The following is a 24970-nucleotide window of genomic DNA, read 5'->3' as shown; positions in this document are numbered from 1 at the left end:
AAGCAATAAAACCAACGCGATTTTTCTCTCTTTCTTTTCGTTTTTGGAGTAAATGATGTAAAAAACCAAAAACAGAAATGTACAGGGTATATAAACCGCCTCTACACACAGATTAAAAACAGGACGCAAAATTAAGCAAAAAGAAAATAAACTGAAATGGATACGTAGAAGGCAAAGGGTAACTAACTATATGTAATATGAAATACAAAAGCAAAATAAAACAAAAAATAACCAAAAAACAAATTATAGCTTACAATACGCCCCATATTTACCATCTAAATAAACCATTGCCTCGTCTACCAAGTCTCATCAAAATCATCAATCTTCAATGTTCGGGAATGGGTACCCTCTTGACGCTGCCGCATCCTCTTGAACAAGGCGTATAGTCTGCTCCGGTATCACAGGCAAGATGCTCTGCGCCGCAACCTTCGCCTTCTCAGGTGTTGTCTTCGGTGTCTCCATAGGGCTAGAGTCTGCAATTGGTGTTAATCTCGATACACCTCCATGATGCTGTTCCCTCCAAACGGAGCTAACTGATTTATTGGAGGCGCGAGATTCTGACCTGAGTTGGGGCCTATTCACGAGTACCTGCATCGGAAGAACAGTAGTCTCAGTTTCGTAGTTCTCCCCATACTCGTTGCCACGACGAATGACCTGTGGGAACAGGATCAATTTGACTGTTGCGCCCTCCTCCTCGAGCTCTTGAGCTGAGATCGGCTCTGGCCCGCGGTTCTGCATGCTAGAAGCTACGAAGGGTACCGTGTTGATCACCTCTCCTTGATCATCGTAATCGGGTCGAGGCGGGCGCTTCATGACGTATTCGGCACGCTGAGTTCGCATTTCGACGGCTAATTGAACAGAATGTTGTACAAGACTACGAAGCGACTCCATAGCTAAGCTGCGGTACTGAGGTGGAGGTGGAAGAAGGAAGTTCAATAGGTTAAATATTGTTTGAACAATCTCTTCTGTATCTGCGTCGCGCTTGGCTATGATAGCTGGTCTGGTTGAGAGGAGAGTCAAAGTCGTGGACCGCCATTGGTGAACAGCTTCATGTAATCCTACATCAGGTTTGGTTAGTGGTTTCTCCATTTGGGCAATAGTTATTATACGTACCAACTTCGGCCAAGGTCGTTTCTAAGGAGATTAGCTTTTTTCGTTCATCAACCTCCAATCCAAAGAGGTATCTCGTGAACACATGCTCCCATATCATCCTGATAGTGATCGCCATGAACACTTCAGACCTCTTGTTGTCATCTTTAAGCATTCTTCGAACCCCTCTATCGTCAAGCATAACATGCTCCACTCGGTCCCTGACAGCCTCATCTTTTAGTCTGTGAACATGGACACACTTCTTTCCAATTGAAAAGCTTGAAAACTGGTTACACCAGATCTTGAGTGAGCTATAGAGTTGCTGGCACGAGCTAGAGAAATGATGCAGGTCCTTGGTATCAAGGTACTTATTGTCTTGTCTTGTTGTGACCTGTTGCTGTAATTTACGCACTTCCTCTCTAGCCTTGGTCAACTCGTCTCGTAACCTTTCGAGCTCGGAATCTTTCTCTTTCAATTGGTTGCGAATTACGTTCTCCATGGTTGCCTGTACCTCGGCGAAACTGGCTTGGAGTTCGGTATGCTCCTTAGATAAGATAGCGAGCTGTTCCCGCTTACGTTCGTACTTGCCAGCTAGAGCTCCATAGCTAAACTTGTAGGATGTTGATAGGCTTGTGTTTGTCTTGTTGAGGCTGCTGTTAGCCTGACTAAGTCTCTGAACCTCTGTATGGTAATAGTCCAGTTTCTTCCTCAACTCTGTTATCTCGCTATCTTTTTCTGTGAGGAGTGCCTTCCCTTCTTCGATTTCTTTGGTGAAGATCGCTGTATCTTTCCTATGCCGTTGAATTGATTCAGAGAGTGTTTTCTCGACATTGGCCTTTTCTTGAATTAAGCTAGTGTTCTCCGCGGCAAGACCTTCAAGGCGATTCTCCAAGTCAACGATTTGCATACTCTGTCTCCTTCTTATACTTGGTGGCCGGGTTGGCGATTTTGGTTCGCTAGCTTTGTCCCCCCATGATTCCTAAAAGATATGAGTTTTGGATTCAAGACGCGACGGTTCATAAAAGGTAACTCACATATAAATCGGCTTTCTGCAGTACTTTTCCTTGCTGGGGCTGATAATCACCTCCCCCGAAAATAATGTGTTCAGTGCTCGCATTTGGACTGTCGAGCTGACTGCCCGCGCGTCTTAAGGACGGAGTGACAGTTCGTCTCCGCTCGCCTCTTTTTAATACATCCATTTTTTCGGAGGGAACTCTTGTTATTTGTGGTGGAGTTGAAGATAGTGTGAGTGGAGTTAATCTTTTGGCCCGTTGAAGCGGCCGATGTGTTGGGAGACGTGATAGTAAGTCGTCAGTAGAAATGAAGTCACGCTCTTTTGCTGTTTTCGACCTGGGCAAGCTTGGCCTCACAAATTCTTCAGTGGAAGTGAAATTGCGCTCTTTTGCTGTGTTCGACCTGGGCAGGCTTGGCCTCACAAATTCTTCAGGTTTCTGTTCGATGATGGTAGAGAGACCTTTTTTCGGGGGGTGGGAAAGTTTAACGGGGGATCCAAAGTTTTCTCTTCTTTCTCCTTCCGCAAGTGGTCTCCCTGAATATGTGAGGGGCTGATCGAGAGTTCTTTGCGAGAGCTGGAATGATTGCAGGTTATTTTGAGTATCTTCCTTGGTTAAGAAAGGATCGGATATGCTTCGTTCTCTTGCTGGTCCACCAAAAACACTTTCGTAGGGTTTATTTGGAATAATCCTTTTTGGGATTTCTAATTTTCCAGTTTCTGGGGCAACCTTTCCAGAGTCTTGGATTTCAGTCGGTTCGCGAACCAGATCAGGGTATGAAGGTGAGGGCGCACGGCCGTCTTTAGTAACTACTGTTCGAAGCGAGTCGCACGAGTCTTGACTCTGAAGGCTTACAGTCTGAGATAAGCGCCGTTCTTGATTTGAGGTAAGCGAAGCTGGCGCCTGAAGATCGATCTCTACCTGTGCTTTGTTTTTGTCGGACCCCTGTCTGACGGATACCTGGTACGACTGATCTGCTTCAACTACATGTGATATTCCAGTGTTAGAGATGTAAAACAATAAGGGGTTATTAGCGCGAAGAGAGATTACCCGTGACTTTATCCTTGATATTTTGATTCTCTATTCTTAGTTCAAGAGATGCCTGAGGTGGCGTGGCTTCGGTTGTGTTCTCGGAGCTAGAAGAGTGACCCTTTGCTTTTGTGTTTAGGGGCTCTGAGTTCTGTTCAACTAGAGAACGGGGTCGGATAGATGACGATCTTCGTGCTACATGACATGCGATGGATTAGTAATTAAAGTCGTGCAGGGGCGGGGGGATTGGGCTATTACATTTTGGGAGAATAGAAATTGGTAGAGAAACGTCAGATTCGGCGTATGGGCTGAGTTGAGGTGTTTGTATTGAGTCTGCGGTGCTAAGGAGAGATCGGCGCTTCCAGAATTCAATTGCCGATTCAAAAGAAGATGAGTGAGTGAGAGGTGGCGGCGGTGTTAATGAGGCTTCAGACAGTGGAATGCGGGTATCCTCGTCTAAACACGACTGACTTCCGGTTTCTGATGGTGGGGGTCCAGAGGATTCTTGAAGTATTCGAGGGAGGTTTTCTAGAACAGGAGATGATGCAGATGGTGTTTCTTCTATAGATTGTGGGTGGAGAGATACACCTTCGGGAGTGGAAGATGATTCGGTGGAAGTTGATTCGGTGGAATTTGTGCGAGTGAGAATGGGTGCTTGCTCGGGTGATAGTATTTGTCGAGGAGTCGTAGATGAGCTTTTGGTCTGGTCTCCAGACAGGAGCTCGACGGTCGTAAAACTTTCGGTTGGTAAGTCAAAAGTTGAAGATTGATTGGGGAATGCTGTTGTGGGGTTTGGATTATTGGTACTAGTTTGAGATAGAGGATCCTCGGCTTCCACAGTATGATATGTATTTGTGTTTTCTTGTTTTGATACTGATTCGGCTTCCTTGGAATAGACAGAAAATTGAGGGGGGATATTAATTGCGGGTATTTCATTATTATTATTATTATTATCGGATTGAGCGGTTTCGTTTTCTAGTGTGGTAATCACAGTCTTTTCGACTCATTAGTAACGTGCTGGCAAGTTATAGAACAGATATTAAACTCACTCTATCATGGGAGCCATGATCTCCAAGCTCAATCCCTATTCCGGATAACTGTTAGCTTTTGAATTGCCGAGCAATCCAAGAAAGTGAGTTCCAACCCTCTTCTCCCTCTTTCCCGCCTTCGCCCTTATCAACTTCTTCCGCTCGTGGCTCTGCCTCAATTGACGGTGACGGCGCCAATTCAAGTTTCCTGTTTTCCTCGACCCTTGGAGTGTCCCCATCAATGTCGTTGTCTGGAGATGGGAATCTCTGACTTGGGGCGTTGTTTGCTCTGAGGAAACCTTGAGCTTTGGAGCTGGAGGTGAACATAGGACTACGTAGCCCAACTTGAGCGACTGGGATCCCTTGGAGTTCGCCATCACCAAAAGATGATAAACTTGGGTCTTCGTCCTCTGGGTCACCATATATAATAGCACTAGGAGTGCCAAAGTTACGTGCGGCGGTCGAAAGTGAAGGTGGGTCCGGGGACGTAAAATCTTGGGGTCCTGATAGCGAGACACCGCCGGTAAATTGACTTTGTGAAGACTCCTGTCGCAATATTTGTGGAAGGCCTGGGTCTCGGGGAATATCAGACGGTAGGCGCAAGTGAGCGACATCTACCTTGGGCGAGCGGCGTCCAGGAAACGGAAGAATGTCGGGTCCATTGGGCGAGTCTATCGAGTTAATGACAATTTGAGGGGCCCGAGGAGTACTTGGTCGAGAATCGGGTTTCCTCTTAGAGAACTCAAGTAAATCACCATAACCTAGCGCAGGCGTTACCAGGGATGGTGAAGCAGGCGTAAGTTGATGGGTAGTGGTGAGTGGTGGTGGAGTTATAGTACTAGATACAGATCCTAGCCTCCCCTTTACTACAAGTGTCTTCGGTTCAACCATTGGGGCCGAGAAGTCAAGTGCGGCTGGAAACTGGCTGATCATGGACTCTTCGGCGGGTTTTGTTGCCTCCTGCATGCTTATCGACGACTCCTGATGGGTTGCAGGAAAATCCACGGTTTCGCTCCCATATTGATTTGACCTTTCTACTTCCGTTGTACTAATGGATGATGTTGATTTTGACTTATCTGCTATTGGGCTCTCGCGGTGATCGTTTGGGAATCGATCCCGGATATCCTGACTGTCTGTCCCTGATAATTTATCCTCCCTAGAAATAAAGTTAGTGATATTGTAAATAGATGAGTTGTAAATCCATCCTTACTGCTTCAATCCCTCGCTCATGCTTTTAGTTATCCGTTCATTCTCTCTTTGTTCAAAATTTTCAACTACCTTGCTCCCTGTATTCTTATTCGGGCTCACCACTGGCGTTGCAGGCTGAGTTTTAGTAATGGGAGATCCACCCCCTGTTGAAAGTGTTCTCAGGATGGGAACCCCAGACAAAAAATCTCCAACACTTGGAGTCGTTGACATTTCGGCGCTGACTACAGAAGATCCAGAAATATCAGCTCCCTGAAGCGACTTCCTCTTCTTTTCCCTCTGTCTCGCCTTCTTCGACCTTCTCTTATTAACTTCTGATAATGTAGGCGTCATTGGTACTGATGTCACGGAGAGACTGGCTTTCATCGGTACTGATTCATGTCCCGCCGCACGGTTTTCCTCAACAACTTCGGACTGTTGAATGACGTTTTCCTGAGGCGATACGATGTCTTCCCTGGTCTCAGTGTTTGGCGCAGCCTCTTCGACAGCAGCACTTGGAACATCAGGGGATTCTAGTTTTGCAGCCACAGGGGGAGGGATATACTCTACCAGCCCCTCAGGAATTTGGTATGACCCAAGACCCTTTGGAGTTGGTGACGGCACTTGGGGTTCGTTCTCCTTGTTTTGTTCATTTTTTAATGATATATACTCTTCGGCATCTTCCTCGAAAAATTTGTTCTCCCGAGTTTTCTTTTCGCTGGGTGATAGAGGTTCAAACCGTTGAATATCTGTTTCAGGAATCAAGGCCGAGGCAATAATAGGTCTTTGGAAAGTCTCGAGAGATGGTTTGTCTTCGTTTAAGCCATATACCGAGCTTTCTTGAAGTTGACTCTTCTCTTCATTATCATTGCGGATATTTTCGGTGTCTGTGACAGGAGAAGCAGGCCTGCTTAACTCACGCGGCTGAAACTTGGCCATTTGTGCTGATTCTACCAATCCGTGGGTTCGTTCTTGAAAATCAGATGGCTTGGCAAACACTTCTGCCTCAAGCGAAGGCAGCTTCACAATGTTCTCGCTCTCGAGGTGGATATCTGACTGTCCAATACCTGCAATGCTTTTACTATGTTGGACCCCAAAATCGGGAGTAGAGAACGGTAAAGTCTCTTTGATAGGAACTCTCTCATCCTCGACAGGGGTGTGGACCTTTTCTGGAGTATCGGCTATGGACATCAGTAGGAATATCAAGGAACTATGCGGATTTAGTCATACCTTTTCCCTCAATCTTGCTCTCTTGTGGTAGTGTTGTTAATTTGGCGGCAACTTCTGGGATATCGAGATTTGGTTCGATAATAGCGGTGTCTGTAGCTTCAAGCCCCCCGGCCTTGGGAGAGTAGAGCTCCACTGGTTCCTGGAATAGAGGTAATGCCGAAAAATCCACGAATGATTCTGATTGTTCCAAAGACTGTTTGCTCAGATCATCCTTTTTACTTCCCCGAGTTGCCTCATCGTGGGGACGTTCTTGTGTTTCAGGGAGAATGCTCAAGGATCCAGCATGCTCAGGCAGAGAAGGTTCGAGGTATGGCGAAGATGTTTCTGGTTCGATAATTGGCCGAATCCCAGGTGAGACTGGAACGTTCACAGAGGTTTCGGGGTGTTCAGAGACGTCCTTGAACCCTTCATACTCTGTATGTTCAACCATGTCATCCTGCTCTACTTTGGGTTCCTCCCTCTCCAACTGCCCGGTGGTATTATCTGGGGAAGTGCTTTTCCGCGACGAAAAATCAAACATATCAACGAACCCCTCGAGGCCAGGAGACACTGGTTGGGGCCGATTCCTTTCTTGGTGATCTGCTGCTCTTTCATCCTCAACTGGGCCCTCTTCATTTCTTGCGAGCATCTCGACCCTCTCGGCCTCCTGCGTGACCTGGCTCTCTTCAAGCTGGACATAGTTATCGGTTTCTGGCTCAGAGCTAAAAGTCTCTTCGAATATCTTCTCGGCCTCCTCCACGGTTACCTCGGGTTCTGCAGGGTGTGCAGGGTGTTCAAATTGGCTACCGGACTGTTTTTCCTGGACCAGATGTTCTGTAGTAAATTCGCGTTCAGCTAGAACATTTCCCTCGTCATCTTTATAGGCATGCTTCTCTGCTGGTTCTTCCCCTTCCTCTTGCCACTCTTTTTCCAATAAAGGTTCCTCGAAGATTGATTCTTGCTGAGCGACCATTGGCATTTCCGGGGTGGCTTCTTGTTCTTTCCTATCCTCTAAGACAGATACATCTTTCGGAGACTCTACACTGTCAATCGTATTCTCCATTTGAAAATTATCTTTTGGCGCAGTAGATTCCACGACTGAGGAGATATAGTCAAACATATCGAGCGACTGCTCTTCAATGGAAGCGGGTTGGTCAACCACGGGAGACTGCTCAACGGGATATTGTTCGGTGATCGGAAACTGCTCAAAATAAGGAGATTGTTGGGTAGATTGTGCAATGGCAGAGATTGTGTACTCATCAGTGATTAGGTCCTCGTGATTTTTCTCCTCCTTTTGAATCGACAGGAATTCCTGTTCGGTTTCAGATGGCATTTCAAGTTTGACACCTTCACAGGCATCACTTTCATCATCCTCAACCTCTGCCGAGAGAGTGTTGGGTTCTTGTGCGTCTGCTTTTTCTAAGCTATCTCTGGTAAGGTTGATTCCGGCTTCGAATGTGATAGGTTCAGCCTCCGGCTGAACGAGGTCCTCCATGGTTTCTGTATCATTTTTTTCCCTCTCTCCGTCATGGCCCTCACTTTTAATTTTCTCCTCATCCAGCTCACTCACCTTTTCCTCCTCTTTTTCCCCTTTCGCTTCTTCCACCTCCCCCACCTCTTCTACTTCCTTTACCTCCTTCACCTCCTCTATATCCTTAAACTCTTCCACTTCCCCAACCTCTCCCGCCTCCTTCACCTCTTCCGCCCCTTCTAGGCCCTCAACCTCTTCCACCTCCTTGGCCTCTTCCTCCTTAACCTCTTCCATCTCCTCAACCTCTTCCACCCCTTCCTTCTCTCCCTCCTCCTGATAATCTATTTCTGTGTCGTTTTCTACCCTCGGTTCTGGAATTTCGCGGCCCTTGCTAAACTCAAACTGTGCACTTGGTGTAATTGACTACATTTGGGAGACTTGTCAGTAAAAGACAAAATGAAATTAATACAGCCAACTTACTTGAATCTCCAATGGAGGAGGCGTATTATATCTTTGCTGATGGATAGACTGTTCTTCAATTTGTTGCGCAACAATTGGCTCGAATACATCCTGAGTGATAGATTCAGTAGAATCCTGGGTCTCATGAATCTCTTCAAATTCCGAGGGCAAGATATCCACGGTATCTTCGGGTGGTGCCACGTTTATTTCTGGGGCAGGGCTTTCATCATCGTTCATCGGAAGCGGCAAGATTTGAGCGCCCTCAACGGAGAAACGGCGAATTATTGATTCAAATTCAGGCTCTTCCTGAAGCTCGTAGTCTGGCTGGTTGCCGTGGCTCCGGTGCTCAGGTTCTGTCTCCATGACCTCGGCTGTTGTAGTAGGCTCGGCTGTTGAAGACGACAGAGGAATTGAATCTTCATTGGGTAGCTCGAAAAACTCCGGCTCCATGTATTCTTCGATACTTTCTACAACTGGCGAGGCCGGTTTAGCATCGAGATCTGATCTACTCATATATTCCTGCTCAGATTCAACTTTAAGGGTATAATCTGAAAATGCATTTTCTTCTGACGGACTTCCTACGACCATCTCCTGGCGTTGTTCGGGCGTTTCGGTCGTTGTGGGCTCCTGCTCTAAGGTTAAAGTACTATCCTCTTTTGACAAGACTTCTGACTCTGAGTTTGAACCTCCTAAGGTTTCAGTCATTCTGGGTTCGGATACTGAGATTGGGAAGCCCTCAAAGCTCAGCAGACTCTCTACACCCGGTTCCTCCTCGGTTTCCAAGACTGGAGAGAGGTCGAAAGCACCCATTGACTGGCGACGGGATTCATTCTCAGTTTCGAAGGTGTATTCTGGCAGTATGGGTTCTGGCGAAGGATCAGGAGTTTCTATTGCCTCTATTACCTCAATAACTTCTGGCCTTTGGACTATTGCAGGATCCTCGGTTACTTCAAACTTAGGGGCCGTCTTAGGTTCCTCTGGCTTCTGAACTGTTGCAGACTCCTCGATCCCTTCAAAGTTAAGGGTCGTCTCAGGTTCTTCTGGCATTAGGATTGGGGAATCCTCGGGCAATGGCACGTTTTCTGGCTCTGCAAGGACACTAGTAGGCTCCGGGGTTTGGAGTGGGGCCTCGATGAATGATGAATAGTGACTAGAATGCTTAGGCTCGATATCGGAGGGCAGTGTGTATTCGAGGGTTTGTTCTTCAATCGGTTGCTCGATATTGGATTCTTGCACCTCCACGATGGGTTCGACAGATACTTCGGTTAGGTGATCCCAGGTTCCTCCGTCTCCGGGGAGAGGAATATCGGCTGGTTCCGGGAATATGTCCTCCACCGAGAGCTTTCTATTATCGGCCTGAACTTCTAGTTCGCGGTAGGTTGTTTCTTCGTTCACCGGCCCATTTTCTTGGCTCTCAGGCTTTAGGTTGTTTTCAGTGGGCGCAAAATCAGGCTCCCGTACCATGAGGGAATCTTCCTCGGAATCACGACCATTTTCGGATTCAAGTTCAGTAATGGTCAATTCATTCTGAACTGTATGCTCAGCAAGCTGTGCACTAGGAGCCTCGGGCTGCTCCTCATATTCCGTGGGTGGTAGCTGGGCTTCGGACTGGTGGCTATCAAGCAATGGCCCCAGGGCAGGCGATTGTGGTTCTTGTCGGAGGTCTTCCGGACTCATTTCTATGATTGTTGGCAATAGAGCCCCTGTTGAAGTAGTATCCTCGTAGTCTCTAGATTCGAAAGAATCTTCATATTGTGATTGTGAGCGGTCAATGGGAGCTGCTCGCGAAACCTCTGGTGATGCTGAACGGCTGAAAGACATAGATGCGAGAGATCGAGAGTCATCACCTGCCGTGGCGGAGGCTGCCCTACTGATCGCTGATACCGAAGACTCCTCGAAGATAGGGGATAATGATGTGTACTCCCTGTCTGGTATATCCGGAATTTCATAGAGCTCATTTGGAAGATCGTATAATGTACCATGCTCAGGTTCATACATCTGCTCGTTGCTGTCTGGAACAGTAGCTAACATCGGGGATGCAGGCTTTCTTGTGTATAGCTCATCTTCAGCCACGATTGAGGGTGAGGCACTATCCACCGATCTAATGGATTCTTCAAAGGTTGAATATGTTGATGTTGGCAGCTCGGAAAGATCGGCTGTATTGGTGGATACAAACTCTGTGGACTGTAAATCATTGGAAATGTCAGGTAGTTGCGAAGAAGGTCTCGAAGTTGATGGAATATTTTCAATAGTTGGTTCCTGGGTAATCACCTTAGTTACTTGATACGGTGGCAGGATTTGCGGATGAGGCTGGGTCTTACATTTCTTTCAATTTCTGAGTGGCTTGGAGAGCCGGGTTGGCTAGGAGAACTGGTATCGAGACCGGCCACGGAGGCCACGGCGGACACCGCAATTGGAGATACTGGAGATACGTCTTGACTTAGGAAGTGTGCGGTGAAAGTTTCCCCAAGACCTACGGAGACCGGGTCATTTTCAGATGGCGATCCAGCTGAAACCCAGTCAAGGGAAGCTGATGAGGAGCTGCTGGGCGGCAACTGTGGTAAGTCATTTACATCGGGGAATTGGAATTCTGTCTGTAGCGGCGGTAATTGTGATTGAGCAACATTGTTTCCAACCTGAGATATTTGCATGTGTGGCCCATTTTCTGACAAATAGTGACTGTCTTCGGGAGCCAGGTCTGGAAGATGCGGAGAAGATTGGTTACTGTTTACTTCCGGCTGTTCCTGGACATTGTATCGAGTCTCTGGTTTGCTAGGAGTAGGCGCAGATAGATCATTTCCTATATCATATTCATATGATGAGAGTAGGTCTTTGGTTGACTGTCCGAACTCCTCAATAGGTGAGTCGGGAAGAGCCGGGAGGGTCTCAAGCATATCGAATATAGGGTCTACTGGCCGCTGTTCTTCCTCAGTTTGGGTTGTCTCACCGCTCAATACTTGTTCAAGATCAGGAGATTCATGAAGTCCGGAGGCCGGAAGTTGACGGTTTCCCGAGGCCTCTGATGAAAGATTTGGAGATGGAGGGCTACTTTTGATTGGATTACCATCTTCGCTATACTCGGTGACTGTTTCAATTGGCAATGGGGAATGATCATCCACGGCAAGTATTGTATCTTCAAGATGATCGTGGTGGAGGGGCTTTGGCTCACCCGAGAAGATTGAACTAATCGGTGGGACTTCAATGCTGCGATCACCTTGATCTTCAGATGTGAGAGAATTGGCTTCAACCGGTGCCGGATAGGGCTCGGGGATGAAATTAGGTACGGTTGGTGGTTCGGGGTTTTGGATTAGGGGTATCGATTCTTCGGTTTGCGGTAGGGCGGGGTGTTCTTCAAAGGTTTCTGGAATATTGTTTTCTGATGAATCACCCAAAGTTGTTGGAGGAAATTGTTGGGTCTCGGTGATTGGAATTGAGATATCTTTGGGGGAGATAGAACGCTCCTCTGAGAAGACATTAGGAAGCTGTGCCCATGAAGGACTACTTGTGGCGTTTTCTGAGAAATTATGAAATGCTGACTGAAAAAAATTCATGAAAGGGGATTGTGTCTGGCTCTCAAACTGGGGTTGAAAATTTCCGGCAGCCGGGGTTTGAACATATGAAGAAAGCCCGCTAAATGGAAGGGCAGGGATCTCCTCATCGTGTGCTAGGAGTTGTTCTGAATGTATGTTTTGATTTATGGGAGAAAAATTGTCAGGAGACGATGGACTGCTCTGAGGTAAAGCCGGGTGTTCTTCATAAATATCAACCACGGCAGACTTTAAAATAGGAGATGGAGTACGAGAAGAAAATGAAATATTATCAGAAATGCGTGATTGTTGAATTGGGCTGTACAGAGGGGAATTAGGTGATGATTCTATCGGTAAGGTTTCATTAGATGGCGGGGAGTCTCGATCGTCGAAGATATCAGGGGGTTCGGAGAACGATTGCGTATTTTCATGCTGTCCCCTAAAGTCGCTACTTAGATCAACTCCCTCGGAACGAGTTAGCATCTCAGCAGAAGTAGACTTTTCGACATAGTTGTAAGACTTAGCTACCGGTTCCCCGTCGTGATTATGGGCATGGGAATTGGCAGTTTCTTTCACCTTTCTCTCTATACTGGCGCTCTTCCTTGGAAGACGAATGTTGGAATCTGACTCTCTCCCATCGTCCGTTGTTTCGGCGGCCTGGTTCTGCCCTACGCTCCCTGCTTGTGATTCAGATAGACTTCTCAACGACTTTGTCGACTTTCTTCTCAATGACCCAGATCTTGCGCTTGTCAAAGGAGCACGTGAGTCCTCAGCCGCTGAACTTGAAGGAGCATCCCCCGCTACCCTCTGGCCCTCTCCACTCCCTTGTGAGCTGTGAGTAAAACCGCTCTGGTGCATACTATCTCCCCCAGAGGATGATGATGGGCGGTAACTTTTGCTATCAGTATCAGCTCTAGTCAATTCTGCTGGTCTCTCTCCCTGCGTGGGAATACGAGATGTTGTGGTTGATCTCTTGAATTGGCGAGCGGCCCTAAATACTCCAGATAAACTCTTCATATCACTCAATTTACGTTCTGACTTTGGCCGCTCAGGTATTTCTGCGGGTTCTACAGGAGATGCCTCGTGGTGAAGAGATTTAGTCTCAGCATGTTGTGTAGCCTTAGCCATGTTGGCTTCAATGTGCTGTGTAAGGCTTGCTGCATCGATGATCGGGGGTTCTGGTTCGTCGCGGTTAGGTGTGGGCGCAAAGCTTTCACCTCCAACTATGTCATAGCCCATATCCACGTCTCTTAGAGAGGATGCTCCCGACCCTCGCGGTGGAGTAAATTGCTCTGATTCTTCGGTATTGTGCCTTGGATTACCGGGCCTGTCTTTTGGTCCACTGGCGTCAGAGCCCGATCTTTTGTGCATTGGCCCCACCGATTCTCCGCGCGTTTGAGATGGCTCCCGACTCCTTGACGAACTCTTTTCACGTTTAGACCTATTTGCCCATCCAAATATCTTCCCCACCTTCCTGACCTTAGACTTCGCCCTGCGCAAAGACTCCGTCTCCGCCTTAGAACCACCTTCCTCTTCATCGATATCTGCACCCTCAGCAGGTCTGAAGCCCTCTTGGCCTCGGTATGCACTGTCGATTGACCGTCGTGAATGTCTGTCATAATGTGGCTCATTCTCATGTGATTGTGACTCATGTGTTGTTATCACGCTTTCCATAGATCGCCTTGGAAGATTTAGAGGTTCTTCAGCTGCGTGCTGGTCTGATGGTACCCTTTCCCTTCTACCGCGGCTACTTTCAGATTCTACCATTTCCCTTTCCTGCCTTTCTCTTCTCATTTGTGCCTCTTCTTCATCACTCTTTGGTACTCTTCCCCTCCTTGTGCCATCGTCCGTATCGAGACCTACACCACTGTCAGCTAAGCTAGGGGTACTATCCTTGTCCTTCTTTCGTCTGAAGAACCCCGAGAGCGAGGATGATCTGGATGTTGAAGGTCGCTTGGGCTCCTCCTCTTCACGAGTTGAACTGAGACTTCCGGAGACAGAAGCAGATCTAGCTGCAGGGCCGCTTCTTGTAACAGCGTGGGCACGGTTTTTCCTCTCCTGTATAACTTCCGGCGGCGGCGCTGACTGTGCATGCGGGATTTCCGGAGGGTTGGCTGGCGCGTCAATTGGTCGCGGCGGAGGAGCGGGTTCTTGCCTCGGCCCTAAACCTTCGGGTGTGGATGAATATGTGGGATTTGGTACAGTTGGCGGCACCGATGGCTCATCTTGATGCACCGAATGCGAACCGCTTGCCAATTGCTCTTCGGATCGAGATCTAGCCTCCTCGCGAGCTAGGATTTCTGCCTGAGATAGATAGGCCTCTGCGGAAAATTCATGCTGGCCAAGCTGTCTCTTTGCCTTTGCGCTGTCCTCATCCTCAATTTCCTCGATAAAGGCACTGCGAGGCCTGGCAATAATGCTTGGTCTACGGCCCGTGGTAGTTACGGGTGTTGTTTCTCCAGCCTCGATAACAGTGCTAAGCCTGTGGGGCTGAATATTACCAAGGATCAAACCAGGATCGAAGCCAACTGCTTCGGCGGAGGCTGCCGCAATGGCCATCAATTCGTTATCCTTGTCCTTCTCCTCCCGTGTCAAACGCTTACCGTCATCTGAAACGATTCTTCCCGTTCCAATTGCTGCTGTTGGAGTGGTTGACGCCTCGTTATCCTCAAATGCAAAGATATTGGGCGGGGATGGTTGCTGCCTGGAGATTGGTGCACCTTGGACGGGAGTACTTTCGTTTGTGTAGCCGGTTGGGGGTGTTTGGAATTGATCCCTTGAAATCGTGGAGGTTGATGTAGTATTGGAGTCCACAGAGTAGAGAGTGGAAGCAGACTCGGAGTGAGTGCGTTGAGCACTCTCGAGTGTGGGACGATTAACGTGTGCTAGTGAGTTGTTCAGTAAATTTTTACCTCAATATTAAATCTAAACCGAAAGTAGGAACTTACCTGATGAAATTTGATCCTCTCGTGAACTTTCTTTCAAGTCAACCTCTTTTGACAAACTTGATGCTATTCTGGATGTAGATCCGCTAGAGTGAATATTTTTTGGTGGCTCGGACAAGGACCGACTCTCACTAGCAAGGGCAGGGCGATGAGGAGTCACTACAGTACCATCAGTTCATCATCGAACACATTAAAATCCAGGAGCGCCTACCAGTAGATGAATTATTCTCGTGTGACACATGCTCAACTCTTGAATCCTGTGTAATGCTAGATGTGGATTTAGACGCCGATTGCGAGGAGTAAACACCCGTGGAGTATTCAGAAACAGAACGATTTTCCCCTAAAATAGCGGGGCGGTTGGTAGACGCTGTATTACAATCAGATGATGCTTTTTTCCCGAGTGAGATTTCATGGGAGAAAAAACATACCGGGCAGGGTTTGGCTATCTTGCGTTATTTGCCTCCTATCTGATTCCACCTCTCGAGAGAAAGATGATGATTCTTCACGAGATGCAGATTCTGAGTGACTTTGGATAATAGACTCGGAAACAGAACGACCCTCGTCTGCCAGAGTATGGCGATAGATAGGGTCTATACGAGACGTTAATAATGACCATGCTTATCAATTAAAGGGCCGAATACATACTAGACGAAGTTTTCTCACTGCGTGGAATCTGTGGCAATACTACATCAGGGGCGACCTCCTCGTCGTCGAATGCACCAGGGAAGCGGAATTCCCCGGTTGAATCATGAACATTCTCTTGGGATGTTTGGGCCCTTGAGGTGACTTGTGAGGATTCCTGACGACTGTGATCCGATTCCGAGCGCTGGTAACTGGCTCCAGATCGAAATTCGGATGAGTCCTGTGCCCCCTGGGACCAAGCTGGAGGTAAGGCAGGGCCGTATTCGATATCTGAAGACTCCTTGGAGCGAATGTAGTCAGAAGACATTTGTTCGTAGATTGACTGAGCTTTTGAGCTCTGGGATGACTGGTTTTCCGTGGTGAGATTTGGAGGCAATTTCGGACCATACTCCACTTCGGAGAACTTGGGCTTAGTAGTCTGTTGGACACTGTGATCTGAAGAGGTTTGTTGGTAGCTTAATTGAGAAGATAGACTTTCTGACTCTGTTCTTTGGAGCACGGCGCTAGAAGACTCAGTGGTCAAGTACGGCGGGAGCTCGGGACCATAAAGCATATCGGCAGTTCTGTCAGGCGTTCCGAAGGAGAAGTTAGGGGGAACCTGGGGACCTTGGTAGACTTCATTCTGCGGCTTTGTAATAAGCTCCATGGAGAAGTTGGGTGGAAGTTGGCATCCTTGATAAACTAGCTCTTGGGTTTGACTATCCTTACGTAGTTCTTGCTGCTGTTGGGAGTCCGTCTGCTCATATTGCTGAGAATCACTCTTTTGTTCATAGCCAATGACCGCAGAACCAAGATTAGGCACTGTCGGTACTGGGGCGGCGGGCGTTCCAGCAAAAGGAGTTCCTGTGACAAGAGACGGCGTCTCGCTAATAACTGAGGCCGCTGCCTTCACAAGCCCAGATCCAAAGCTACCAAGACTACCCCATCCATATCCTGAAGAGGTTTTTGCCGCCTCGGTAGAAGTCACCGATTGATCTTTTGTGATTGAAGAGCCAATATCAGCAGTTCCTGAAGGGTGTTCAATTTCGGAGGTAGTTACAGCCCTGACCGGCTCAACTCTTGCTACGTCCACAATAGAACTCTTATCAGTCATTTTCTCGAACTCCGAAGATGTAATGGAGCGTTCAACCCGTCTCGCAGTCTCCGCAGCTGTTTTGATTTCAGAAGAGGTCGATGATCGTGAGATCTCCGTCTTTGATGCAGTCTCAGATATGGCTTGCTGGCTCCTCTTCTCGAATTCGGCAGATGTCTCGGCAATAGTCACAGATTTTGCGATAGAGCCGGAGGAAGCTTGTTGGCTCCTCTTCTCGAATTCGGCAGATGTCTCGGCGACCAATTGTGATCTAGAAGCAGACTCGGATGAGGTTCTCTGGCTCCTCTTCTCGAAATCCTCGGAAGTCTCAGCGGCCACTACCGGCTGTGGGAAATAAAACGGGGGCGGTGGGATAACCGGAATGCTCGAATCAGTCTGTGGGGGAAAGTAACTCCCATAACAGTGGATTCGTTGTGGAAATCTTGGTGTGCCCGGAGGTGGTGTAGGCGGCGTTTCGATGAGCTGGGGAACTCCATAGGGAACCGTCCATTTTCCTTCAGTAAACCCGGGGATGTCTCCTTCTGGTAGGGGATCGTATGTGCTGTAGGGGCGCTTTTTCTTCTTCTCCTTCTCCTCAGTCTTATCTAGCCCTGCATGCTCACGGACAAACTTAACTTCCTCATGACGAGCTACTTCTGCTTGCTTGTCGCGCTTCTTGGATCTTTCTCTGCTTCGTTTGACCTCTCGTTCTTGGTACCCAGGCTGAGCCCTCTTCTCCCGACTGCGGGCACGCCTCTTTTCCCTCTCCACCCGCTTTTGTTCTGCCTTCTCGGCCTCCTTCTCGGCCAGCTGTCGTTGAAGGTCCTCGAGCTGTTTCTGGAGCTCGATACGCCTCTGCTCCTTCTTTTCGTTCTCCCAACGCCTCCGGACCTCGTCCCTGATGTACTTCTCCTCTTCTGTCAAATTCTTGTCATCTTCTTCTTCGTGGGCTTCCATGCCAGACACGGACTCTCGGACTACCTGTCGCATTTTCTCTTCGGTCGCTTCAATAGTCTGCTCCGTCTCTACCCGCGTCTTTGTCTCCCTTCTCGACTCCATTTGGCTCCTCTCCTGGTCCGCTTTTCGCATTTCAATTCTCGCTGCCTCTGATGCAACCCTTCTTGCAATATCCTGGGTTTCTTCCTGTTTGCGCCTGAATTCGGTTTCGACCTGCGAGGTCTTTTGCTTCTCGATCTGTACTTGCATAGACTTGCTCTCCTCGACCTGAACCTGAGCAGTGTACTCCCTGGTCTTTTCCTCCTTGAATCTCGTTTGTTGCATTTGTTCCTGGACCATTTGGCCTTCCACCCTCTTGAGCTGACTCTCCTTCTCTTTCTCGGCGCGGATTAGTGAATCGAGCTGTTGGACCTTCTGGTCGTGCTGCAGTCTTTTCGCTTCAGTTTCAGCGGCTACGATTTTCTGTCCTTCAATCAGTGCGGCTTGATCCCTCCTCTTCTCATCGGCAATCTCAAGCTCCAGACGCTGTACCCGTAAGTCCTCCTGCTTCCTAAGTTCGCTGATTGCCGTGGCCTTCCTTTCTTCTTCGATCCTAAGCCTGGTCTCTTTCTCCTTCTCGATCTGGATCTGCTGCTGCACTTCACGAACTTTAGACTCATCCCTCGACCTATGGGCTTCAACAACGGTCTGCTCAAGCATTGACAGTCTCTCAACCGTCTTTCGGCGCTCCTGGACAATCTCGGTACGCTGGATCTCGATGGTTTGCTGCTCATGCCTGTTGCTGTGCATCTCGGACTCAAACTTGATTCTGCGAGTCTCCTCCAGAACCCTAGCCGCCTGAGCCTGACGATCCTGCTCCTTCAAGAACTCCATGCGTTGAGCCTCGAGCGATGATTTGCCCTGGATTGTTGTGTTAACATATGCATCCTTCTTCTTTTGGAATTCGGTGCCTGAAATGAAGCTTTCCCGCTGCTGAGTAGCCAGTACTTCCTTCTGCTCGGCAATGTAGGCTTCCTTCTGCTCCTGGAGTCTCTGGATCTCGACCGCCCTCTCCTCGAGCTGCTTGCTGACCGCAACGCGGCGCAACTCGCTCTTCTTCTCCTCATCCTTGGACATCTGGAGCTCCTTCTCAAGCCTAAACCTCTTCTCAACCTCGACCGCCTGGACCTCCTCAACCGCCGTCTGTGCCGCAGCCTGCTTCTCAAGCTCTCTTGCTTGCTCCTCAAGCTGCTTCTTAGTCCTCTGAAAGAGCTCGTCATTCTCCTTCTCGCGCTGCAGGCGCTGCAAGGTCTGCTGTCGGCACCACTCCCTATACAACTTCTCCGCCTCACCTTTAATCGCCGACAACTTCTCCTCATCCTGCTTCTGCCTCGACAGCCTCGCCGCATCATCCTCCGCCTTCTCGCGCGCCTCCCACTCCAGCTTCTTCTTCATCTCGACCACCGCACGCTCCTCACGCTCCCGCTTCAGCTTCAGCTCCGCCTCCTCACGCTCCTTCTTCTCGATCGCCAGGCGCAGCACGTGGCGCTCCTTCTCCTCACGCTCACTCTTCTCCTTGTGCGCCAGCGCCGCGCGCTCCTCGCGCTCCCGCAGCTCCGCGAGCTCCCGCTGAATCTGCTCGGACCGCTCGCGCTCGCTGTTGTAGTGGCGCTCGCGGCTCATGATGTCGTGGCGCTCGCGCTCCTCGCGGTCGGCGCGCTCCTGGGCGTAGACGGCGGCGACTTGGGCGGCGGTGGCGGCGGCGACGTCTTGTACGAGGGTGGCGCTGTAGCCGGCGGTGTTGGCGTGGGAGTGGGAGAGTTCGACAACGCCGGTGGAGACGGAGTGAACGGGGAGGGCGGTGATGTTGGTGTTTGAGATGGAGGTGTTGTTGGTATTAGCATTAATGTTTGAGGTAGTATGGTGGATTGTGGTGTTGTGATTATTGATTATGGTGGTTGATATTGGGGTCATGGTGGTGGTCGTGGGCGTGATGGGGACAGTAACAGACGGTGTGATAGCAGTCGCAACATTAGTAGTAGAAGTAGAAGCAGCATGAGCAGAAGAAGTCAGAGCATGGGCTGCAGAAGCTGTAGAAGCAAAAGTAGCATTAGTAGCAGTAGTCGTGGTCGCAGCAGGTAATATCTGCAACGGGGCATTGACAGTCTGCTGAATAGGCACTGGTAAGGGCCTCTTTTGCTCACTGCCACTGCCAGCAACATTCGTGAATCCGCCAACAACCACATTCGTCCCCGACGATTCGCGGTAGTGAGATGATGATTGCTGCTGCTGCTGGTGAGAAGCCGAATACGACGACTCCTCCCGCACGAAAGAGCTGGAAGACTCGGTGACGGCCTCGCGGCGCGCAATGTGTGTGGTCGAGGACGTCGAGGAGGACGGCGCGGGCTCGAATACTGTGGGATCATTGGTAGCCTATATGTTCACCGGAGAAGCGCGCAGAGTGGACGGTTTGATTAGTTTATGTTTTTGTTTATTATACTAGCTAACTAGAAGAAAAAAACACAGAGCACGAAACAAGCAAGAAAGCAAAGCAAAGCAGAATAAAACACAAGGCAAGGAAAAGGCAAAAGAATAGAGAGAGAGAGAGAGAAAAGCTCATACCATTGGATAGACCTTTGTCAACTTCACCGGCCCCGACTCCGACTCCGACTCCTCGCCGCGGCTGATCTTGCCGTCGCGCCCCATAAACACCTTGCCCCCCTTCCCGCCCTCATCGATGACGATAGAAACCCTCTTGGCCTCCTTCTTCTCCTCCCTCTTCTCCTCCTTCTCCTCCTTCTTCTCCTTCTTGCTCCGGTCCGAGATGGTCTCGCTGCGGCCGCTAAACAGGCCCCCGAAAAACCCGCCGCCGCTCTTAGATGTAGTAGTAGTAGTAGTAGTCGTCTTGATCTGCGATGCCGACTGCGAGTGCGAGTGCGAGTGCGAGGCAGACTGTGAGTGACGGGCACTCTCATAGCTGCTGCTGCCGCCGTCCACCGATGCCATCCGTTTCCCGCGGCGGGACTCACTACCACCGGCAACAATAACAACCGCGCCTTTCGCCGCCCCCGCCGACCGCCCGTCAACCCACACCTCCTTCGTCGACCGCCGCTCGCCGCTCGGCAGCGTCGTAAATACCTGGCTCTGCGTATCTGCGACCGTCGTGGAGGTGGAGATGCTGCTCTTGCGCGCCTTCTCGCGGCTGCTCGTGAGCTCCGTCGTCGAGTGCGACTTCTCCATCTGTGTGCTGCTGGCGGCGGCGTGGTGGCTCTGCGTACCGATCAGCGTGCTCGAGATGGCGCTGGTGCTGCTGGTCTTTGTGATATCGATTGCGGCCGTCGTGGTGCCATACCGCGCCGCCTCCTCGCGCCTGCGGTGGCCCTCGATCCCCTCCTGCCACACCTCACTGCCACTACTACTCACCGAGCTCACCGACCGACTGCGACTACGTTCTCGTCTCGCAACAACAGTCCCAGCCCCGCCAAACCACCCAGCCTTGCGCACGCCGCCAGAGAACCAGCCGCCCTGTGTGGACGCCGCGGTGGTGGTGGTGGTGGTGGTGTTGGTCTTGCTGCCGCCGCCCCACCAGCTGCGCGAGCCGACAGAGCTGGAGCGCCTCACGCCCGCGCCCGCGCCGATGACGGCGCTGCCCGTGCGCCTCGTGGGTGTCACGGGCGTGCCCATGTCGTCCCATGAGCGCCGGCGGCGCACGCCAAAGACGCGGGAGCCCGCAGAGCGCAGCGAGGACGCGACGGAGCGGGTGCTCCTTAGTGATGCGGTGCGCGAGGCGCCGTATGCGAGGCCGTCGTCGTCGGATGATGATGAGCTAGAGGATGAGGATGATGATGAAGAGGAGGAGGTGTATTTAGACTTGCGTTTGCCTTTGGAGTCGTACTTTGTCTTCTTCTTCTTACCGGAGGAGGAGTTGAGGGAGCGGAAGAACCAGCCTGTTCGCCGGCGGGAGGAGGATCCGAGGGAGGAGGGTGAGGAGGAGTAGCGGCCGTAGGCCAGGCCGTCGTCGGATGCGCTGGAGGAGGAGGAGGAGACTTCAAACAGCGCTGGCCCGCCGCCGCTGGCAGAGGCGCTGCTGGAGGCGATGGAGGTCTGCGATGCCGTGTGGTAGTGCTTGCTGTTTGTGCTGATGGCTGTTGTGGTATTCTGCACCTTGCTGCTGCTGCTCGCCGCGGCGGTGTTCTTTGAATCTCGAGAGGCGAACCAGCTGCCAATGATCGACCCGCCCGCCTCGTCCTGACTGCTCCTGCGCCTCGGCAGCCGGCGCCTCTGCACCACCGTCCCATACCCCGCCTGCTCGCGCTGCTCCTTCAGCTCCTGCCTCCGCAGCACCTTCTTCTCCCTCCTAATCGCGCGCGCCAGCGTCCGTCTGCGCCGCGTCGTCTCCGACATGCCCGAATCACTACTACTCGAACTACTGCTACTACTCGAACTGCTACTACTGCTCGTACTGCTACTACTATCACTGCTAGTACTCATCGCACTCACCGCCCCGTGCTCACCCCTGCGAAACACCGGCAGCCACACCTTCCTCCGCGTCCTGCGCACCCGCCAAGCGCCCCTCCGCCGGCTCCACCGCTGCCCGTAGTGGTGCGGCCGCGGCGCCTGCGTGTAGCTCGTCCCGGGCGTGAAGCACGCGGCACACACGCCCGTGATCTCGCTGTACAGCTCGTACTGGCCCACCGCGTGGCGCTCCTCGGCGCGCAGCGACTCCCACAGCTTCTTGAAGCTCTGGCGGAGCGGCGGGGGCAGCGATGGGTCGTGGTTGTGCGTGTGCGGGGTGCCGGAGGCGCCGGTGAAGTAGGATGCGGCTTCGCCGCCGCCGGTGGTGTGTGGGTGGAGGGTGTGATTGTGCTGTGGGTGGTTATGGTTATGGTTATGGTTGTGGGTGTGGGTGTGGGTGTGCGGTGGGTGGTTATGCACCAGCGGCCCCCCTGCTGTACACCGGCGGCGGCGGCGGAGGGGTGCGACGCGTGCATCTGCATCTGCCACGGCTGCTGGACCTGTCCCTGCGGCTTCACGCCCGGCACCTGGGCGACGGCGACGTTCGAATTCGCCCCCGCGGCCGTGGGGAAGAAGGGGTTGATCTGCGGGACGGGCACGGGGTTGTATCTGCTTCCGCCGGGCGTCGAGGGCGACGGCGAGGGCGGCGGCATTGGGATTGTCGTTGTGGTTGTCGGGTGGTGCTGCGATGAGTATGCGAGCGGTGGTGGGGGGGCGAAGGCGGGGTTGTACATACCTGAGCCGCCGGCGCCCGTGTAGAGGGAAGAGGCGTCGGGGGGCGTGTAGTAGTCTGGATTGCTGTCGGGGGCCCGATTGGTGGTGGAGGTGTTTGTGGTGGTGCCATTGGTGGGTTTGGCGGTGGAGGTGGTGATGTTGGTTGTGGGTTTAGAGGTGCCATTGGTGGTGGTGCCGTTTGGGGGCGGGGGGGCGGGCGGGTTTGGTGTTTTGGTGGACATGGTTGGATGGATGTGGTTGGGTTGTGGATATGGATGGTTATTGGGTGGGTATTGGCGGGTTGGAGGTGTTGGAGGTGTTGGAGGTGTTTGCGGGTATTACTTTAGTTTGTAGATTGATATGGCTAAGCTGTAGATATGATTGATGATTCTGGCGATGATGCAAAACAGATATGGAAAAGTAACAGGCCGTAAAATGTTGTGAATAGTAGCAATAGTAGCTAGTAAAACCTAGGAGTTGCTATATGTATGGGAAATTGAACACTGAAGAATTGGTTGTGATTCCTCTTCCCGCGGAAAGAATCAAGCGTTTCTGGTCTTTCTCCTCTATTTCCTGTCCCCAACTCGACTAAAAGAAAGAAAGGACCTTGGCCTACGTGGATAAGGCAAGACAAGACCCTGTCTGCGCGTGTCGATAACTCGGTATTCCGCTGGCCAGCTAACGCAGGGCAGAGGAATGGAAGAGAGAGATGGATAGGCGTCTAGAAGTCCAATAATAAAAAAAATAACAGACGCCGTGCACACTCGTGTCCAGGATAGAGAGACCTAGGAAGAGAAAGATTCGTTCAACGTTTCGTTTAAAAAAAAAGTCGTGAATATCTCCCTCTGTTGGGCGTGGGAGGGGGAAATAAAAAAAGATAGATGATTGTAGAGGCGGATAGAATTTGTTGGGGGGAGAAGATATGGTGTGTGGATGTCCGAATGTGTCTGTCTGTCTCACGGTCCAAGGGAGGGAGGGGGGGGGGGTGCCGGTGTGGTGGTTATGGTGGTGGTGGTGGTTATGGTGTGGTGGTGGTGGTGGTGGTGGTGGTTGTCGATAATGATGATATGATGCTACTGCTGCTGATGATGATGAATACGTCTGTGTCCTTCACGCGCGCGCGGTCGGTCGGTGGGGTCTGTTTTGATTTCAAAGGCAGTAAAAAAAAAAGTAAAAAAAATACGGGTATGTACTGTAGTGTGTATGTCGTAGGGTTAAAGAAGTGATGATCGGCACAAGAGAGATTGACGATCCAAAAGGAAAGAGGGGGATTTTTTCTTCTTTCAATTCATCCCGAACATCAAAAAACAGCCTGTCAGAGGGAAGCAGGACCGGGCCTCGTTGGAGAGAAAAAGGTGAAGTAGACAACAATTGGAGGATTGGAGTGTGGAGGAGGAGGGAAAAAAGGGAAGATGCAGCGTGTGGGAAAGGGAAAACGGATAGGCGCTTACAATACTCTCTACGTAGGTTTAGAGGATAGGGGGGGGCCATGGGAGAGGCTGGTTACACTACTGAATTGGAGATGGACTGAATTGAGCTGAAAGCGATTCCCTGTTTACCCAAGTGAATATCTCCGGTATCAGTTTTGCGGATATCACTCGTTTTCCTAGCCGTGATAACTTGCAACTGCGCACTTCGCGGTACTTGTGAGAGTTAGTACCAACTTGGTTACTACTATTGCTACTACTACTACTACTACTACTACTAACTCTACCTAACTGACCATGACAATACATGTAGCCATGCTTTGCCTACCATCATTTGTCAGTCCCTTATCCCTCTTTATATAAACTCTAGAGCATGTAGAGCAGCTCTCCTGCCTACCTACTTCTCAACTCTGTATGGCATCCATTTCTACTCCGCCCTCAGCGCAAACTTGATCCCAGCAAATTAATCTCGGGTTGGATGGAAGCTCGGACGCGTGGTTGGCTGCTAACGCAATGGAGCACACCCACGCTATGTTTTCGATGGCGTCTCGTTGTGTGGTGATTGGCGATCTCACACACACCCATACCACACACACCACCGAGCGCGAGTCGCTCGTTACCCTCCCAACCAGAAGCAAACGAACGGGGCGTGTTTTGTTTGGTCCGTCTGCAGAGAACCGGGCCTCAGAGACAAACAAGCGATCGAATA

The 24970-nt window shown here is 50.6% G+C and overlaps 2 protein-coding genes across 2 annotated transcripts; one reads left to right on the top strand and one right to left on the bottom strand.

Moving 5' to 3' along the window:
- Nucleotides 1-466: 466 nt before the first annotated feature.
- On the bottom strand, nucleotides 467-23076 carry LAJ45_03930 (uncharacterized protein; the record flags this gene model as incomplete). Its single annotated transcript, XM_046113512.1, has 19 exons — nucleotides 467-473; nucleotides 563-1058; nucleotides 1114-2068; nucleotides 2124-3085; nucleotides 3153-3326; nucleotides 3390-4125; nucleotides 4181-4215; nucleotides 4276-5315; nucleotides 5370-6525; nucleotides 6575-8447; nucleotides 8505-10742; nucleotides 10805-14553; nucleotides 14614-14895; nucleotides 14959-15114; nucleotides 15167-15322; nucleotides 15384-15545; nucleotides 15601-20038; nucleotides 20228-22471; nucleotides 22561-23076. 19 exons carry the CDS (start codon nucleotides 23074-23076, stop codon nucleotides 467-469), a joined length of 21375 nt encoding a protein of 7124 aa, XP_045973241.1.
- Nucleotides 21243-21602, top strand: LAJ45_03931 (uncharacterized protein; the record flags this gene model as incomplete). Its single annotated transcript, XM_046113513.1, has 1 exon — nucleotides 21243-21602. One exon carries the CDS (start codon nucleotides 21243-21245, stop codon nucleotides 21600-21602), a length of 360 nt encoding a protein of 119 aa, XP_045973242.1.
- Nucleotides 23077-24970: the final 1894 nt, after the last annotated feature.

The sequence above is a fragment of the Morchella importuna genome, assembly GCF_003444635.1.
Source record: "Morchella importuna strain M04M26 chromosome Unknown Morimp01GS009, whole genome shotgun sequence".
Classification (NCBI taxonomy): Eukaryota; Fungi; Ascomycota; class Pezizomycetes; order Pezizales; family Morchellaceae; genus Morchella; species Morchella importuna.
The sequence above is the reverse complement of the archived record's forward strand: the minus strand, read 5'-3'. Positions and strand labels throughout refer to the sequence as shown.